The sequence below is a fragment of the Malurus melanocephalus genome, unplaced genomic scaffold (assembly GCF_030028575.1).
Source record: "Malurus melanocephalus ecotype Western Australia unplaced genomic scaffold, MMel_1.1 scaffold_554, whole genome shotgun sequence".
Taxonomy (NCBI): domain Eukaryota; kingdom Metazoa; phylum Chordata; class Aves; order Passeriformes; family Maluridae; genus Malurus; species Malurus melanocephalus.
This window is the reverse complement of record NW_026623786.1, coordinates 256,840-276,657: the sequence shown is the minus strand read 5'-3', so window position 1 is coordinate 276,657 and position 19,818 is coordinate 256,840. Positions and strand designations below refer to the sequence as shown.

Genomic DNA, 19,818 nt, shown 5'->3' with positions numbered 1-19,818 from the left:
TTTTTTTTTTTTGTTGTTGTTATTTGATTGTTTGTTTTCTAATGCCCCTCATTTCCTTACATGACATCTTCTCTTCAAGAATTGTGACAGACTGTGGACTAAATTCCACATGTGATGGAAACACTTTCCAGGACTTCCTTAGTCATAATTTCATCACACATCCTTCACAGGGAGGAYATTACAGTTCAGTGAATGTTCTCTCTTTTGCTTTTTTCTCTTWTACAAAACTTTTTTTGCTCCAGTTTGTTTCTAGCTACTGAAGAACTCATCAGTAAATATTACAGTGTGTGTGTGTGTGCTTGTGCACAACTCAGTKGAGGTTTAAGAGAACAATACTGTGCAAGATAAGAGCAGAATAGAGAATTCAAGGGAATTATCTAGTAATAATAATAGTCTATCAAGTTATCAAGGGAATGTTAACAAGATTATATTGAGTTCTTTTATGTTAAAAAAAAMAACAACAACCTAAAAAATGGCAACAAACAAAAAAACCCCAAAGCAAAGCTGTGGAAACCTGTTCCATGTAGCTATTTCACTAAATCTCTCTGAAGACTGTTTTTCATCTACCTCAGAGCATAGCTTGTACTTCACTTTGGTGTTAGTGCAAACTCTCCATACMCTGGCAATCTTACAGCCTACTTTTWAAAAAAAATATTAATTTTTATCCCACCAGAAGTTATTTCATATGTAGAATACAGACAACAAAGAGCAAAAAGCTGTTTCTGGAGTTCTGCTTTTGTACCCTTGCTCYCTCTCCCTCCATGGCTGTGCTGGCATAAATGTGTGAGGTGCACTTAGGTCAACTGCCCATTAAGACACAATATTTATATTGTGTTTTGTGTCCTTCAGCTCTTCAGCTTTGTTCTGTTCTTTGGGTCATTGTCTCTATTCACACTGCTGTCTTTTCTCTCTATTCCTTTTTTCATTTTTAAAGAGCATCAACAAAAAAAAAAAAATACCACTAACTCCAAAACATCACTTTTTCAGTCATTCCTGTAAATTTGTGCAGATTCTTGTTCTGACTGTGTGCTGTCAGGGTTAGACATTAGCAGTATGACTTTACTAAAAATCTTTTGTTTAGGTCCATCTATTTCATGGTATCACAAAAAAATTTGATCACAATATCACAAAAAATTTCGTTTCAGTGTATGGAAATCTGCAGCTGCAAGGAATAATTCTGCTCTTTCTCCCTTGCAGACCCTGAGAGCACTTGTGCACAGTTGCATGTGATCGGATCAGATAATTTTATAGCAGATAATCCCTTTTCACCCCCTGAATAAAGTGTTTTTCATCAAACCTGCAAGTTTATGCTGCCATGAACTCACTCATGGAGTTGGTGGATCAGGTTCAAGAAAGCAAATGTGGGTAACAGTAGGGGAAGGAAGAGCTGTGGCATTTGAAAGTAGCTCACCTTTAGGCTGGATTAAGCATTTTGTGAGATTAATCTTTTTTAACAGGGAATTTTTGGATACTGGTCGAAAACTTTTTCAAAGGAGAGAAAAAGCAAAACTCTCCAGAGCTGCCATTTTGTTCATTTAGCATATATATTTWAGAAAGATGCAAAGGAGATTCTTATCAGCAATTCCTGAAACATTGCTGTGCTATTTAGACTCAGTGGATGGATTTGTGGAGCTTTGACTGTCGTTTGAACATTATAAAATAATTATGGTGTGATTGAGATAGTGTCTCATTATAAGTTTTTAAATTAACATTTCTTCTAATGCTTTGTTCCTTGCTATTCACTACTATCACAAAGTGAAGCAAAATGGAAAAGAAGTTGAATTGAAAGAAATTGATGAAAAAAAGGATGAAAAATACAKGCATGAAAACTTTCTGTTTGGAGAAGCGTGTTATCTTATAAATTAGTATTAGGGTGGGAAAACCCACTCAGATTTATRTTCAACATGTAAAAAATGGTTCTGTTATCTCAAAAAGGAAGCTATTTTAAACACAGTCACACTGCAGTGGTTTGTACTGTTCATCAGATCTTRTCCTCTAACTCAAAAAAAAAAAGCAAAAGCAGGAAATACATTATAAAAGAGTATGTACATACTTTWAAATTTCTTAGAATTAACTTACTATCTTTCAGCTACTACCTTAATACCAAACTTAAAACATTTATAGTATCAGAAGTTTCCAGCTRTATTGCACAAATGAGAAGTTGGAATGCTAAATAAGACTGGATTTTAGCATTTTTTTTGTTTTCAGAATTTAAGCACCATAGAAACATGTTTAGTCTAAAAGGATCTTTCAGACACTGATCTAATTATTGGTGGTGTTTGGACATTCCTGGAGTGTAAGGTGCTTGGTATATCTTGCCCAGTAAACTCATGTTAAACAAGTTACTATGTCCAACTGCATCCCAGTTAGCTTTTGGAAAGGTGCTGTAAGTACAATTCAAAATGTTGGACTTTTGAAAAAGCACAGMTTGTTTTTAATAAAAAATGTTTTATTTTATTAGCTGAATTATTTGTGGGTGTTTTTCAAATAATACCATTCTAAGCCCTGATGTCTGAATTTCTAATTTTGGTAGGTAAACGTTGGAAAAATGGATTCTCCCATTGAGAAATGGAACCTAATAATTGGCAATTTGGCCTTAAAACAGGTAAATAKAATGGGTTTATTTTATTAATTCTTGTAAGTGAGTGAAGCTATTGAAAGAGTTAAATCACAAACTGAGAAGTACAGAGATGCACAGTGTTAATAGGAAACGAGCTCTGCTACACTGGATCTTCTCTAATACAATATGAGCTTATATTTATTAGAAGATGAGGTAAAGTATTAGTTGTGACTGTACCAAGTGTATTGCCTTTATAATTTTTTCTGAGAAAGGATCTGAGGATGATTAGAGAAAAATTTCATATCTGGCAAAACCTTTTAAATTTGACCTTCTAGTACTGTATTTGCATTGGATTCAATGTTTAAAGGAAATATGTGATAGAGCTTTTGGATAATAAACAATATTTTAAATAGCTGGGTCATTTGAGAAAAGGAGTGCCTGTTTTTCAAAGCAGCTATTGCTTAAGATTGAGAACTATTTATTGTTCATAAGTTATAATGTAACTTGTTCAAAAAATAAATGAAATATTTATGTTGTGACTTCATTATTTTAAGTGGTTTAGAAGCTTCTTTAGGAATTGGCTTCTCATAAATCTTGAGCTCCTCTCCTTAATTTTAGTTTTGCTATTCTGCAGTSTGTAAAATGCTGGTAAAGCCTTTTCTGCTGGCCTCAGATTTTTCTTCTTAATCATTCAGATTTRTCATCCTCTCTACAAAATGGATGAGCATGCTCCTGCTATACCTGGCATGCAAATGTAGGAAGGAAGAAGGGCCATTATTTTACAAATTGCTCACTTTCTTTTGCAGGTYCAGGCAACAGTAGTTGGTTTTCTGGCAGCAGTGGCAGCAGTGATATTGGGCTGGATTCCAGAGGGCAAATATCGCTTTGATCACTCAGTCCTTTTGTGTTCCAGCAGTGTAGCAACTGCCTTCATAGCTTCTCTTYTACAAGGTAAAGGGAGTGGATGTGCTCCTTCTTGCAGTTATTTATTTTTCTGTGGATGCTGAATGTGTATTTTGTTGCTATTCCTTTAAAATTTAAATCCAGTGAGGTTTAATACATCTGAAATCCAGCCTAGGTTAAGATGCTCTTTTGCAATTTCCATGTAGGCAGGCATATTGAATTCCTCTCATTTTACAGACTTTGTAAAGCTTTTGATTTGCATGACCTCCTGAGCATATCTAAACAAAAAAAAATAGGATTTTAGATTTCACCTAATACAATGGAGAACTTTTCTGCTTTCTCTATTCATTAATGTWCAAATTATATTCTTAGCACTAAGCAGGTAAAACTTAATTATAATTAAACTCAAGAGATCTGGGATGTTAGCTTAGCTGATYTCAATATTCCAGGTTGCCCATGCTGCTCCTGTGGTAGTTTGTGCTCTGCTTTGTGTCTGAAGTGAGCAATTTGGCTCATTATTTGAAGGGTTTGGACCAAGTTCAAGTCCTGCTCTACAAACAGTGCCAGTGTCTGTCTGGAGCAATATGGCATGATGAATTTAATATTCTCTTCCTAATTGTCAGGAAACATTTAACCATAAAAGATTGTACTTAATGGGCGTGAAGGGGAGGAGGAAAATACCTCTGGTTGTGACATGTTCTTAATGAAAATACATAGACAGTGGACTCAAGAACAGTTAGTCAAGTAAAATAAGTAAATTATTTTACTGCTTTGATATGCTGATTTATGTGAAAATTGCAAAATGGTTGAAGTTTTACATGGAATTAGGAACACACAGTTTTTAGTGACTRGAAAGCCATCGAGTTTGGTCTTGTGCAAAATCAAGGACAACAAGAGAACTGGGAAATGTGCATTTTTTACACTTCTCCTGTGTGATTTGGACATGAAGGGAAACTTTAGTTACCTGAAGATGGGCCAGTACAGGAAATCCCTTTCCAAGCTTCATCCTCCAACACATGGAACAGGTGCTTTTGAGATGCTGTGATCCTACAGGATCATTCCAGTTCTTTTGAGAATTTCCTGCTGTATAATCAATCCTTAGGCAGTTTCTCTGAAAGTAAACTCTAATATAGCCCATAATACATAATATAACATAGAGGATAGCATGGGCAGCTGAAGCTCTTCTATAAAATATATGATGAGAGGGGGACTCACTCACATTGTTCCAAAAACTGCCAGTAACAATGTAAATTTTATTTTTAGTAGTAGCCACTTGCATTTTTGCTGGGAGATTACTCTTCAAAAGTTAGTGTTGCTGTTTATAGGGCATACAGAAATCAACACCTTTAATTATTTTTTAACTGTGTAGCAAGTAACATTTTTTATATGTTGTCTTGGTTTTAATTGACCATTTAGCTTCTTGATGTTTTGTGCTACTTTCATGACAATCTTGCACAATATCAGATGTCAAAGTATTTAATCTTMCGTTGTTTTCAGCCTAGGCTGRTTTAAATTTCAGTCAGTCYGAKTTACCAGGTTTGGAAAGCAATACATTTTGTATTTTTTCTTCAGGGAATAGCTGCTTTACAATTTCAATAGTGCTAATTTGAGTCTGTAAAGTAGTTTATTGTACAGATGGTTCTTGATTTTTTTTTTTTGTGTGTGTTCACTGTATTTTTTTTAAATGCATGAGTCCATTTTTTAAAATGGCTAAAACTTAAAAATAGTCACCAATCAGGTGGAAAGAACACTCATCCTGGGAAAAAATGCACTGACTCTTATTCATTAAGTTTGAAATGATCTTAAACTTGGAATTTTCTATGGAATGACAGCAGTAAGTGTTCTTTGTTGAATTTAGGAGTTATAATGGTTGGAGTTATTGTTGGATCTAAGAAGACTGGCATTAATCCTGACAACGTTGCCACTCCTATAGCAGCAAGTTTTGGAGATCTCATCACCCTGGCTATCCTGGCCTGGATAAGTCAGGGTCTGTACACTTGCCTTGGTAAGTTGTGCTTTTAAATATGTACAACTCCACAGGAACCTGCCTTGGGTTGGGAGAATGGGAAAAAAAGCTGGGAGGGAGAGGTTCAGCAGAACTTTTGGTTTGACTGATTTTTTTTTGTCAACAATTGTACCATGAAATGGGTTATACCATGATTTTTTTCCCCTTTTTTTTTTTTTTTTTATAAACCATAGAACTCACTAACCATGAACTTTAGCACAATCTAGGAATATCTGAAAGACTTTGACAAAATCATAGTCAATCTACAGGTGAATTACAAACCGTGGCAATGAAGAAACAAAAAATGTGAAAATATTTTCTCATATTTTTTATATCTCAATATAAATTAATATCTCAAATATTAATATCTCAATATATATCTCAATATCTCAAAATATTTTTCTGGGAAAAGAACGTTGACATTATGCAAAATCAAATCATTGCTGCAACTGTCTCATTCCATAGAAGCTATTAAAAGTTTATTGTGGTTTAAAAAGCATAATTGTAGACAATTCTAGATAATATACCACAGATAAAGGTATCTAATTAAACACTCAAGCTACCATGGTGTAACTTGCAGTTGYTTTTTCAGTATTTGAGCTTTCATATCTAGAAAGGGTTAACATGATGCCAGTTTAAATGTCTCAGTGTGCAAAGAAGGAATTTTTCGTATTTTCTGTATTTTTGTTAAAACTGAAATAGTACTGTTTATTTCATAACTATATTATATTCTGATAACTATTTCTCATTTCCTTTAAATGCTTCTTTTAAGGAAATTTGTAAATTTACAGAGAAAATTAAGATATTTTTTAGCATTTCTTCTTTCTTCTTCTGATGAGAAATACAGAGAAGAAGCCTCTATTTTAGTGAAATTTAGTGTTCCTAGCTAACACTAGGGCTGGGATAATAATTAGAGTTTATTTTATTAGAGTCTAGTTTATCTAGATTTGTTGCCATGCCCCAAAATCTTAATAGACAGGAACATTGGGTTTTTTTCTGCTGAAAACAGATTTCAGACCCTGAAAATTGATATATTTGATTGTAATTTGGTTCAAAATGAGGGTTTGTACTCATCAGTGATGTGCCAGGAATGTGGGGCAGAGGGGAGAATTGGAAAGGATTTTTGGCAGGTGTGGGAATGTTAAAAAGAAACTGGTGGGGTTCACTTCTGAACTGTGCTCAGAATTAACTTTTTCCCCCTGTGATTTATTTGCCTAAATAATGAAATGGTCTCAAACAAAAGTTTAAGTTTCTGGCTGATCTCTGCATGGGATGAGTTGTTTTCAGACAACAAGACTGGAAGGATGGAAATTTTCTGTGTCCAGGCTTTATGTTTGTCTGTAACAGAGGTGTRCAGCCTTTGGTTTGATAAAATACTTTATGGCATTCCCTGAAGAGACAGGGGGAAAACTGCAGCTTTTTTACCTAGGCCAGGGACAAATGAAAAAAAAAAATGCTTTAAATTTAATATTTTAAATTAATTAAACCTCATTTGACCACCAGCGTATCGATAATTTCTTAAAGGTTCATCTGAACACTTTCAAAATAGTGACAAAGTTATCCAASACTGGGATTTAATCAGTAAAAGGTGAATTTTTGTTAAATAGTTGGGGAAAGCACTAGAGGGCTCCCCAGGACCATCCAGCAGAGCAGGAGAAATGCTCTGGAACAGAACATTTCCACCCAGKAAATTAAATGTGGAGCTCTGGATGCATTTGTCATTGGTTGGTAATGATCAGAAAACTGTAAAGCTTTCCATTTTTTCTCATAGAACGTGAATTTRGCTCCTGTGCATGTTGGATGTGGGTTAAGAGGATAAATTGTGTGATTCACATTTTTGTTTTCAGGTTCCTGCCTGTAGTTTTAGAAGCAGTGTATTTCCAGTTTATCTCTCATTTCTACTAGAGGCCACATTTTTTTTTGAGCTACCTGCTGTAAATCCAACAAAAATGGAGTGAAATGAGCCCTAAAAGAGAAGCCATTTATTTCCTCTTCCCATTCTCCAGCTATTGCAGAATGCATTTGCTTCTTCTGTGAGTTAAATATGAAGAGGAAGACGTCTGTCCTTCCTTTAAAGGTGCATCTCAAGGTTAATCTCATTAATTTAGGGAGCCTCCAGAATTTTGCTTTTAGAATTTTAGCACTGATCTAAGAGATKATTTAATCCAATTCAAGTTATGAATCTTAAAAATAGAGTGGTTGGCTGCTATTCTRTGGTCTTTGTTAGACAAGAATTCAGTTTTTCACCTCTTCACAGGAAGAGGTGAAAGGAGGCAAAAAAAGCCCCTTCCAAAAAAAGGAAGAGGGAGATAATGCTCTGTAGRATAATGAAGAGGGAGATAATACATTGTGGAATAATTAGATAGAGAAAAGAAGAAATTACTTGTCTTTTGGGCTTTGCYTTGTTCTCATTCTAATAGGTTTCTGCTTTTAGTTTGCCCAGGGAAACATAACTCACTGTGTTTTCTGCTGGCTCTGTGCAGAGGTTGTTACTCAGTGCAGAAGGATRGTAACTTCTAAAAATTCTACAGCAATTCTTTCAGGAGATCCACTKAGGTAACATCAAAGCAGTAATTATTGGAATTTGCAACCATTGTAATAAGGCAGAGTGCATGGTGAGAATACTTTCTACGTACCAACTACTCCTCTTTGGTGAAATGTTTGTATGATCTGTATTAACTATTTCACCATGTTAATTTAAAACCTATTTTTGCTGTAAGACTTATCTGAATTTTGAAGGTTTCAACAAAATGTGTCTCAGCATTAGGTATMTGACCACACTCCTCATAAAACAAATATTTAAAAGTGGAATATTTGCACAGTTTGGACATATATATTTGCCATGAGGATAAATTTTCTATTCTTTACCTCACTGTTGGCTTAGGAAGTCTTGGATCACTRTAGTAGTTTCTGTGAGGATGGGATTATAAAACCAAGTAATCAGAAAAAAAATCAGCATTTGTTCTGTGGAAGCAGCAGTTCACTTTACAGTCTCAGCTTTCTGATGGTACTCACAGTGTTTGCAGTTGTATTCCTGTGAAACAGGATGGAATTCTCATGGATCAATTCTCAAAAGCAGAATTGCTTCTTTATTTTCAGACTCAGACTGGCTRTGAAAAACTGAGCTATCAGTATAAATGTCTCAGTGTTGCACATTGTGCTTTCCTCCTTTTAGATAAACTGTTTCTGGAATCATTCCCATATTACCTGCTTTGGGAAGAAGGGAGTGTGCATGTGCTAAGAATCTGGGTACAAACCAAATGCATTTTCATTATATTCAATTTCTTTTTGAAMTTTTTCTTTAGATACAAAATAATGTTTTATATTCTGCAGTTACAAAGTAGTGTTTAATGTTCTACATCCTTACGGGTTTTTTTATCATAAAGTGYTTTACAAAAATCCTTTTCAAAATTCCTTCTTTGCACAGATGTTCTSTCCTTGAAAAGATGAGAGACAGTGATCACAGATGGCAGATATGAACCATATTGTCCAGATGTAATAGTGATGAAGACTGTTCAAATTCCTCAATTGTATGGCATTGATCAYAGTTTATTTTAGAATTCTAATTTAATTCTAAACTAAGATAAATTCTAAATTAAGATAAACATCTAGGAATATCTGGAGAGTAAAAAAAATGGTTTTTTTTTTCTTTATTATTTTTTAGAGACATATTCCTACGTATCTCCTTTGGTTGGTGCCTTTTTTTTGGCTCTGACTCCGATGGGGATTGTCATAGCTGCCAAACACCCAGCTACCAGAACTGTCCTCCATTCAGGATGGGAGCCTGTCATCACTGCCATGATCATAAGCAGGTCATTCTGTTTGTCTTCTTTCATGGATATCTCCATGTATCTTACTTGATTGCACCTCAGAGAAATATTTAGGGAAGCCTCCAGAATTTTGCTTTTAGAATTTTAGCACTGATCTAAGAGATTATTTAATCCAATTAAAGTTATGAATCTTAAAAATAGAGTGGTTGGCTGCTATTCTGTGGTCTTTGTTAGACAGGAATTCAGTTTTAATAAGTCAATAGCTATGGTGATGTTAAATCTATAGCTCAGAATGAGGTAATGGCTCAGGGGAAAGAAGAAATGAAAATTGGGGCTTGAACATATTCTAGGTCAGATTGCTATTAAAGTGTTTAAATGCTAATTAATGGCCCTGCTTGCCTTATTTTGAATATTGTACTTTGTTTTTCAGTATTGGTGGCCTTATTCTGGACACAACTGTATCTGACCCTAACTTGGTTGGAATTGTTGTTTATACCCCAGTAATTAATGGTAAGACTCTGACAGGATTATTTGCTGCTCTGGATCAGTTGATGTGCCTTGTTTTGAGAATTGTCTAGTACAGTAAATTTCTCTTGTGCTAATTAGTATGTGGTACATTAATTTCAATTTTGATTTTGATGGTAACACCTGTTTATTTGAACACCTAAGAAGTRCTTCCTGTTTTTCCTACAACCATTAAAACATGATAGAGAATGTGAGAAGTAGAAACCTCAAGTATGCATTAAGAAACTGAAAGTGTAAATATTGGAGTAGTATATTCAAATATTAAATTATCAAATATTATATTGAAGCAGTTATGGCTGGGGAAAATATAGATGAAATTTTATCTCAAAGGATTTTTTTCTGAACATCCAAGGACAAATTTTCAAACAATAATTTACTATTGACATGCAATGTGTRTAGATATAAGAACTAACAAGCACGCTAGAGGCAAGTAAATAACATTTCTCAAGAAAAAGGAATGTGTTTCTGATGATTGGTTTGAACTTTCCAGATGCGTAACAATGAATTTGTGAATATTGGGACCTTAACTTGTGCTCTATCTTCTAATGATAAGAACAAATTTTATAAGAACAGTTCATGTCTTATTAGACTGGTGCACTTTGAGAATGCTTTTCTTTCCTGCTGCAGTACACAGGGTTGATTTAATTTATTTAGTTTGCAATAATTAGATTTATTTAGTTTGCAATAATTATAATCACCGGGTCGGCTCCCACTATTTTGCTGGCTAGCTGTTCTTTCCCCTTTTTGGTTTTTATTTGATTTCTTACATCAATTTGCACTCTGATATATTGTTGTTAAAATCATTTCTCCAGTCACCARGATGATTCTGTTTTAACTTAAACTGGCCCTTGCAAATTCCATATGAGAGTATGTTCTCTTCTTTTTTCTAAGCTATAAATTAAATGAGTTATGTTCCCTTCTTTTCCACCTTGATAATAAGATGTTAATATGATCACTGAGTTTTTGATTTAAGCCACATTGCCCTGCCATAATTAATTTTCCAGAGGTTGTTAATGGAAGTGTAGCACTGGATATTATACTGAAACATTTTGAGAAGCTTTGTTGTGGTTGAAGGTTCGTAGATCTATTGCTGCAGACATTATACAAGTTCAGTTTGAGGCTGTGACAGAAATATCTTCTTGGCAAATTCATGTTAGCCCTTTTTTTATGCTTTCACATATTCTGGATGCTTTCAAATTGTCTTTTTAATAATTTGTTCTAATTCTTACATAGGGAATATAAATTTTACTGATATACAAATTCTCTGTATCATCCTTTTTGACCCACTTTAAAGATATATTTTCTGTTTTCTCTATTACAGTCCTCAGGTATTCTGTAACCTAAGATAATCAGTTTGCAAAAATGATCACTAACACTTGAKGGATCTACTCTCTAGAGGCAGTAAATTTAATTTAACCCCCAGGCCCTGGTGTGTATCTACTTGTGATCAGTATCACCATTTTCATGAAGGCAGTAGACAAAAGGAACCTTTTTTTTCATTCACATCCTATATTTCCTTTCTTCTTGCTTTTAGCATGAAACATTTCTATGTTGCCACTTGTGTTCCTCTCTGACTTTAAATTAATTTTTACACCACAACCATTATGTTGCCTTGCCTGTTCTTTGGTTTTTTTTTTATTAATTCAAAATTGCAAGTATTTGCATCTAACTTCTGTGTGTTTCCATTTTGATTTCCAGATACTTAAAAGGCAGGGCAGACATGTTGATCTTCAACTTTTTTCTGCTTTACACCTGTAACTTTTCTCATAGTAGTCCTTTTTTTGGTAATCCCCTGGATTTGCTTCCTAAGAGAAGAGGATTGTTTTTTGATTTTTAGGCAGGTGTACCCAAACAAATATTAAGGCAATACCCAYATATCTTTTTGAACTGTCTTTATAGGGAAAGAACTAGAAAAAAAAATTATATATCCCTGGAGGTTTAGCTGACAGTCAAAAGATCTTGGAAGAGTTAGGGAGGTGGAAGAGAGGGAAAGCTGAGGCCACTGGAGCAGACAAGGAGAAAAAAAGAAACTTTGCAGGGGTCAGGAGAGCAAGAAGTGTGCTTGACTCAGAATTCTAAAGGTCGAGGCATTTCTGTTGGAAAACACAGAGAAAATTCATTCTGTGCAGAGGATGCAGAGTTTTATGGTGCACCTCCTGGAAAAGGAAATTGTAGGTAGGTAATTTTTTTTGGATTTGCTGTTAGATTAGCCTCTGCTGGGTTTCATAATTCTGCTGACACCTTTTGATATTGCTGGTCAGGGCAGTGCAGTAAACCAGGGTTAGGAAATCCTTCAGTTAAAACTCATTTACTGACATGAAAGGTGTGTTAGGTCACTTCACAGATGGCTTTTAAAATATTACTGTTGCAGAAACTTTTCTCTACCTGTGTTTTCTTGGCATTGGAATTCTCATTCTAAATCTAAGTAATGAGAGAAAACAAGGGGTTTTCCCATTTTATTTTATTTTGCCTGAAAGTTTGTTGCTCCTATGGCACAGAAAACCTGGGAGGAAACAACAACAGGGAAACCACCATTTCAAGTGGACTTTTTTTCCATTTTCCTTAAATCTTTTATCTCATTCAGTTTCCCTTGTTGTTAACTAGGGGGAAACATCCAGAGCATCTATCGTATTTCTGAGTGTCTGAATTTATTGAAGCAAATAATCATCAGTCACAAAAGGAAATTACAGACATCCTAGGAAATACTTCAGATCTAGGGAGTTGTGCCAAAGTGCATTTGCATTGCTACAAAACTCAAACCAGCCCTATGTACTCCTGTCCTTTATTTCTTTTTGTAGTACTGTGAGAGAAGCAGATAGTGACAGAATATTTTACTRTTTTTTTCTCTTAATATTGTTGTGAATGTATCAGTTATTGCAGTTGTCAGCCTGATTGTAATTACCCAGACTGCCTTTATGTCCTCTTTTTTAGCAGGARCTGTTTCATATTTTCCAGTCATATGGCACCATCCCCTGTTTTGTAGCACCATTAAGAAGCAATTTTACATAACAGCTTTTTCATAAATCAGTCWCAGAAATTATCTGATCCCCATCTAAATGTAATGCATTGATCCTTAATTTTATTTCTGCCTCTCTTTCTGTACCTTATTCTCCTCAGTCAGAAATCTGTAATTTATTGTTCTCAATTGAAGGACAGACTTTGAATCCAACTTAGATTGATTTTAGTATTTTTTAACTACTGATAGATTAGATAAATCCCTCACTTGGCTGCTTTTTCTGCAGGTCACCTGAAAAAAGAACTACTGTTAAATTTCTTTGCAAACTCTGACTCAACCTTTTGAGTAGTATTTTCTTTTTTTTTTTCTTTCCTATTTTAGTAGCTCATATTTTATCCCTGTATCTCCTGACTGGGAACATGCATTTCCTGATTTGTATCTGAAGATTTTGCTTAAAAGACCTATTTTCTTGTTAGGTTCATCCATTTGCTCTCTTTAGGCAGCTTCTTTCTGATCTCAGTATTAGATCTTTGTGCTAAGCACTCCAAATTCACCAAAAGAATTTGGCAAATAGTGGCTTCTGGTCACCACAAATACCTGTTCTGCAACCAGACAAAGCCCTAAGTGTCAGATAAATTAATTTAACTACAATAAACAAGGGCTTTCTCCTTCTGAAGTGGGGACAAGATCTGAATTGCTTCTGCCTTTTCTCAGAACAACCCATTGCTGTGGAAAGCATCTGAAGTGGGGGAGAGGAAAAGCAARTGCTTGATATGCAAGAAGACAGAGAGTTTGATGTTATTGCATTCTRCAGTGTAGATAGAAAAAGCTGCTTCAGTTTTGTGTTCTTTGAAGTAAAAATTCATAGAATGTGTAAGGCCAGAGTGGAAGGAACCTGGGAATGTCATCTGGTCCAATGTTTTGTGAGAAAGGGAGCCCAGATGAGATTTTCCAGTCTAGAAAACCTCCAGTGAAGTGGACTCCACCATATTGATGCCTCAGGATTTTTAGTTTCTATATTTTCATGTATCTGTATTCTTGTACTTCTCCAGTGTACAGCACTAAARMYCCTGTTTTATCTTTAGACAAAACAATTCCTCTCTGAGCCTGAAATCCAAGGACACTTCACTGCCTCAGAGCCCCAAAATATGGAAACAACAGAGAATTGGGGGGAGCAAGATTGGGGTGGGTGACATCATCACCTGAAGGTGTCACTGGAGAATTGGGGTCTGATGTGTTAATAGGACAGAACTTAAAAATGTGAAGATCTCGTGGCTCAGGGTCCATTTTGGGTGTAGCCTCAGGAGGAGGCTTTGTCTGCCCTTAATGCACCAGCAGGCCTGGATTAAAATTGTCTMGTTTTATTCTCTTAATTTTCATCTGGCCTCTGTTTCAGGTGAGCCTTTTTTAGGCATCAATATCCCTGGGKTGRTTGTTCCAGTCARTGATTGTTCTCATGATAAGAAATTTCTTTCTTGTATTGAGATGAAAGCTCTGCTGCTGCAACTTGTGCCCRCTGATGCTTRTAAGAARGAAAGAAAATAGAATCATCACTATAATTCCTTTAAAAATCAGCTATTCAGACACTCATCTTGTTCTTCCAGCCTCAATTATGAGTGGCAGAAGACTATAGTTAATCCTGCTTTGTGTCAGAGGAGAATGAATATAWTAATTTTTGAAGCCTTTTCAGGCCCTATGGTTTTGTGTGTGAAATCTGCATTTGTGCTTATATTATTATTATTTGTGCTTGCTAATGAGAGTGAGTGCATCTGCTTTCACTRCTTAAACTGGCCAGGAATACTGACCTGGGAAATCCAGCAGTGGCACAACTGTGTCACAATTCTGCTGTTCCAAGAGGGATTTCTGAAGAAAAGGGAGTGATAAAAGGGAATTTCACCTATGAGAAAGCAAAAGATTGAAACCTTTAGAAGATTTTGATTTTTTTTGTACTTACTGTGATTCCAAACTAATCTCCAAATATCCAGTGGTACACCAAACTGTAGCCCAAGGTTTTTTTCACTTATTCTAATGCTTGATAAGCTCTCTATAACTAATACACATTCTAAAGACATTTCTCGTTTTGACTTTTATACATAAGGTAAACTTTGAGGAAGTYGGTACATGTGCAAAAATATTGCAAAAAAAACCAACTTAAAGTTTTCATTTGTCCCTGATTGCATTTCAGGTATTGGTGGCAATCTAGTMGCTATTCAAGCTAGCAGAATTTCTACCTACCTCCATTTACACAGCATTCCTGGAGAGCTGCCAGAGGAAGCCAAGGGCTGCTATTACCCCTGCAGAACATACAGTGGTACAGGTATGTGTTGTGTCACCCCCTGTGTGTCACACTGTGCCACCAGGACAAATGGCACTGTGAGAATCACAACAAACTCCCTGAGGAGTGGCTGAGAGGAGCAGAGAGGGCTGGTGAGGCAGGACACTGAGATACCCACCCAGAAATGTTTCAGCCTTCAGCTTTCCTCAGCTTCTCTACCTGCTCTCAACTTTTATCTGCCTTCACAACTTCAAACCAATTCCCAATTAGGGACAAACATTATATCAGATGTTATTACTGAGCCAAATCCCTGTTTTCCATTTCCAATTTGCTGTTTTCTTGCTCAATTCTTTCTTCACTGCTTGTTCCTCCCCTGTATTTCCCACTTTCCTTTTCCTTTGTGGTGAAATGTGAGGTGTCACCACCATGTGTTACACTGCCACATTTATTAAATGAATCAAAACAGATGTGGAAGTGGTGAATGTGGGAAATATAGAAATAGAAATGTACCTTGTAGAAATATAAGGTACTTTTGAGGATGTCTTGAACACAGAATCCCAAAGATCCTCTTTCCTAGTAAGGCTTTAGGAGGTCACTGCAGCTCCAAAAATGTTGATGGTATTACGTGAGCACAAAATGAAGGCAGTTTGAACTCTTTTCCAGAAGGGCTCTGCTTATCTTTTCTGGGAGACAGTGAAATTCCTCAAGGAGTTTTTTAGTGGAAAATAATGCCTGCTCTTCCACAGTGCTCAACGCTGTGGAATTCCAAAAATGGCAGTGTTTTTATATTAAAATGAATAAAAATCGAATACAGTAATTGAAGAGGTTAAACAATTTTGTTTTGGTTTTTTTTTTTTTCTTATTGTAGGAGTAAATAACAAATCAGCCCAAGTTCTGCTTCTTTTGGTGATCCCTGGACACCTGATTTTCTTGTACACCATCCACCTGATGAAAAGTGGGCACACTTCCTTAACCCCCATCTTTATAGCAGTGTATTTGTTTGCAGCTCTGCTCCAGGTAAGAACAAATACAACTGCAAAATGCTTCTGTAAAATCCAGTTCTTGAAGGAAATCATGGTTTTTCTGATGTCTGGAATCTCATGCATGGTTCAGGCAGGTATGGGTTCATCCAGGCTTGCAGCACAGCTCTGAAGTAGCTGATGATCTCCACACATTTTGAAAAGYATTTTGTTGTGCTTTTCAGAACACATTTGTGTGCATTATTTCCTTTTCATGCTTTTGGAACCATTGCATCTAAACCCCCATCATCTTAATCAACTAGAGGGGAAAATAGAAAGAAGGGAGGGGAAATGGAAAGAAGGAAAGCTTGCATTTATGMATAATAAATACACCAAGGAAAACTCTTCAAGAAATCTTCTAAGGTGGTTTGCATTACTGATTAAGTTAACATAGTCCAGTAGATGAAAATATTACACCTTCCTTGGTGTCAATATTTATAAAAGTTTAAATTAGTATGACAACGAACACTGTACAAGAAATCTTAATTGCATTAATTGTCAAACTTTGTTACCTTATTTGGCTCTTTTTATATAGGGGTCTGTTCACACCCAGCGAGGGCAGTTCTTGAAAGATGCCCTTTGAAACAGAAATGTCTCAAGGTGAAATAATTTCACTTTGAGAAATCACTAATACCAAATTACGTGTTTTTATTAAAACCACACCCTCTTTKTAGGTATAATCAGCCTGAATTAATTATAATTCTTCAWTGCACCTTAAAACCAAAAAGTGGCTGTTGATRTTACATGATAGAGGTGTAGTTGAAATATCCATAATTTAAATATACATACTGCTTCGAAAAATGTGACCTGTTTAGTTTTAGAATACAAACAACATGATCAACAGGTCAAACCTGAATAAAATTATCATTTTCAATGTTCTGAATTGTCCCATTGTTTATGACACAACTATTGCAATAAGGACAGGTTTCAAATTGCTATTTCATGTGAGGATTTTACACCTTTTTGGTAGAATATAACTGGTAATGTTCCAACCTCTGCAAGTGAGAGTGTCATACTAGAAGACAAAAATTATTTTTCATTTTCCTCTTAGATAATATTGCTAGTTTCCAGACTTATCACTTGTTTTATAATGTGTTTTCCTGAGGAAATGATGCTATTCCTTTATCTGCTCTGTCTGGGTTGGGGAAAAATCCCTGTTAATGTAAGAACTGCAGTGTGATTTCAGTCAATATTGACTTCAGGGATTTCCCATGGGAATCAGCCTGAATTCATAAATCCAGTCYTCCTGCTCACACAACTGCAACCATAACATATTTAGGGACACTTTTTCTTCAGCAGCAAGACTGGAGAAATGCAGAATCTCACCTGAAAACCAAATTAAGGCATCCAAATGACACAGTAGTTCAGACTCAGTAACAGCACAGGTGTAAAGCTGCATTTTCATAAATTCAGGATCTGATTAAAGTATCCACTTTTGCAGTCATGTACATAGGGCCACACCTGATTTTCTTCATTTTTCTGTTATAAAGCAGATAAAGAGCTTTTTTCTTCTTTTTTTCCCTGCTGCCTTTTAAGGATTAYTTTTTCCTCTTTATCTTCTACCTTTAGTCATAAAAGGCATTTTGAGTTGAATCTGCTTTGAAACTGAGTAACAATACTGCAAACTATAATTTCTCATTGGTCTTGACATATTTACAGTTTGAAGCACCTTAGATTTTAAGACCTTCTAGAGCTATTTACTCGATTCCTTTCCCAATTTGAATTATTGTGGCATTTTTCTAGTAGTGATTATTGTAGTGTTGCCACCTCCAATTAGAGCAGATTTAAAGTTTTCAGAGAGGCCAGGCTTGCTTTAATCCTTAAATCTGAAACACATTTTATTTACCTGTTGGTCTGAAGTACTTTAGTGCTGCAGTTTCATGCTTTTAAGTTTCTCTTTCTTGAGGAAAACACTTAAATGTTTGTACTCATTCCTGTTCCCTTTTTCAGAGACATCAACTATGCACCTGAATATCGTAAAAAAAACCAGTTTCCAAGCTGCCATTTCTTTTTGGCATAACTTAACACCTCCTGATCTTATTTTTCCACAATTTTTTTATATTTTTTTCCTCCCAGTGAGAGCTTTTCCAATTCTGCTGAAAAACTGAAAAAGATCACAGCTAGGTGTTATTATTTCAATTAACAACAAATCCATTGACAGTGTTTTTAGCAGAGAGACATCTGCATTTTAGGTCTTTTCTATAATATATTGGGCTTTGTGTTTATTTTCACTTTGCATGGAAGGTATATGAAAATTGATGTCAAAAACTCCTCTTTGTGAAATGTATCTTTATGTTTGAGSTGGTAGATGATAATTTTAGTGATTGTCATGAATTGTTATGAATTCAGTGATTCCCAGAGGTAACTATTCTTTAATTATAGTCAGTCCTGTGAGGAGATTTGGTATCCCTGCTTTGCCCTTTGCAATTCCTTRCTTTTTTGGGGCTCTGAGGCAGTGAAGTGTCCTTGGATTTCAGGCTCAGAGAGGAATTGTTTTGTCTAAAGATGAGAGAACAGGAGCTTTAGTGCTGTACACTGGAGAAGGACAATAATACAGATACATGAAAATATAGAAATTAAAAATCCTGAGGCATCAGTGTTTGAAAGGTCTGAGTTAGTGAAGAGTMGTGAAGAGCCTGTTCTGTGTTTCTGAATGGCAGCACCAGAGGAAAATACAATTTAAAATGTTAGGGAGATTGGATGCCCTCTGAGTATGTAAAGTCCTCCACACAGTGCATTGTACAGCACTGGGGCAAGCCAATGTTCCTAATRCAACCCAGAAAAATGATTTTAAGTGGGTTTTAGATTTGATGAGCAGCTTCTGTTTCAGAGAAATACTCTTCCCTTGGAAACCCTACAAACACAAGCCACAAACATGTGCCGGCACTGTTACAACATGGCATTTGGCCAACAAATATTCTATTAATTGGGAAGCAGTCCTCCTCTTGGACCTCACAAAGTATTTTTTAACAGTATGAGGCCTGAATTAATTATAATTCTTCATTTCACCTTAAAACCAAAAAGTGGCTGTTGATGTTACATGATAGAGGTGTAGCTGAAATATCCATAATTTAAATATACATACTGCTTCGAAAAATGTGAACTGTTTAATTTTAGAATACAAACAACATGATCCAAGCAGAGTTTCATCCCCAGCCTGCAGCAGAAGGAGAGSAGCTCTGGAACTGTGAGCTGTCAGTCCTGGCACAAAGGCAGCCTCTGTTCTCACTGAGCCACTAAAACACCCTGGGAGGAATTTTCACACCTACTGCCCAAATCTGAGCACAGAGTAATGTTAAAATCTTGGGGAATAAACAAACAATAGGAGATTCCCAGAGCTATTACCCAGCAAATTCCAAAATTCTTCTTACCCAATGAAGGTCAGATGTGACAGCTGAAGTCACCTTGCAGAGCTCCAGAGCTGCTTGGGGCAAAGACAAAACCAAGAATTCATTCAGTGACTTCCTGCTCACATCAAAAACCTCTTGGATTTCTCACCAGTGTGAGGATTCTAACGATGGCATGGGCCTCTTTCATGTGGAAACAGAACTCGTGGGATTTCCTGTACATTACAGAGAAAAAAAGGAAAGTTGTGTTTACGGACAAAATATTTCAAATATTGCTTTTTTTTTTTTTTTTCTAACAGGAAAGGTTATTTCCTAAAGATAGAGCGTGTAACTGCTAAAGAGACTGTATTTCTAGGAAATATGGAAACTCAAATCCAAATGTGGACAGTTCAGTGTTTTCTCACTGCAGCATGACAAGCAGATTTGCCAGACTCGTTGGGGTCTGACTGTGGCTATCA

The 19,818-nt window shown here is 35.8% G+C and overlaps 1 protein-coding gene across 1 annotated transcript in view; it reads left to right on the top strand.

The window, feature by feature from the left end:
- The window catches only part of SLC41A2 (solute carrier family 41 member 2), a 38,057-nt gene that overhangs the window by 10,759 nt on the left and 7,480 nt on the right, over nt 1-19,818 (top strand). The window contains exons 4-10 of the mRNA XM_057382199.1: nt 2,534-2,605; nt 3,367-3,511; nt 5,322-5,468; nt 9,133-9,280; nt 9,669-9,748; nt 14,905-15,036; nt 15,863-16,011. Coding sequence (XP_057238182.1) covers nt 2,534-2,605; nt 3,367-3,511; nt 5,322-5,468; nt 9,133-9,280; nt 9,669-9,748; nt 14,905-15,036; nt 15,863-16,011 — 873 coding nt within the window. The remainder of the gene's footprint in view (nt 1-2,533; nt 2,606-3,366; nt 3,512-5,321; nt 5,469-9,132; nt 9,281-9,668; nt 9,749-14,904; nt 15,037-15,862; nt 16,012-19,818) is intronic.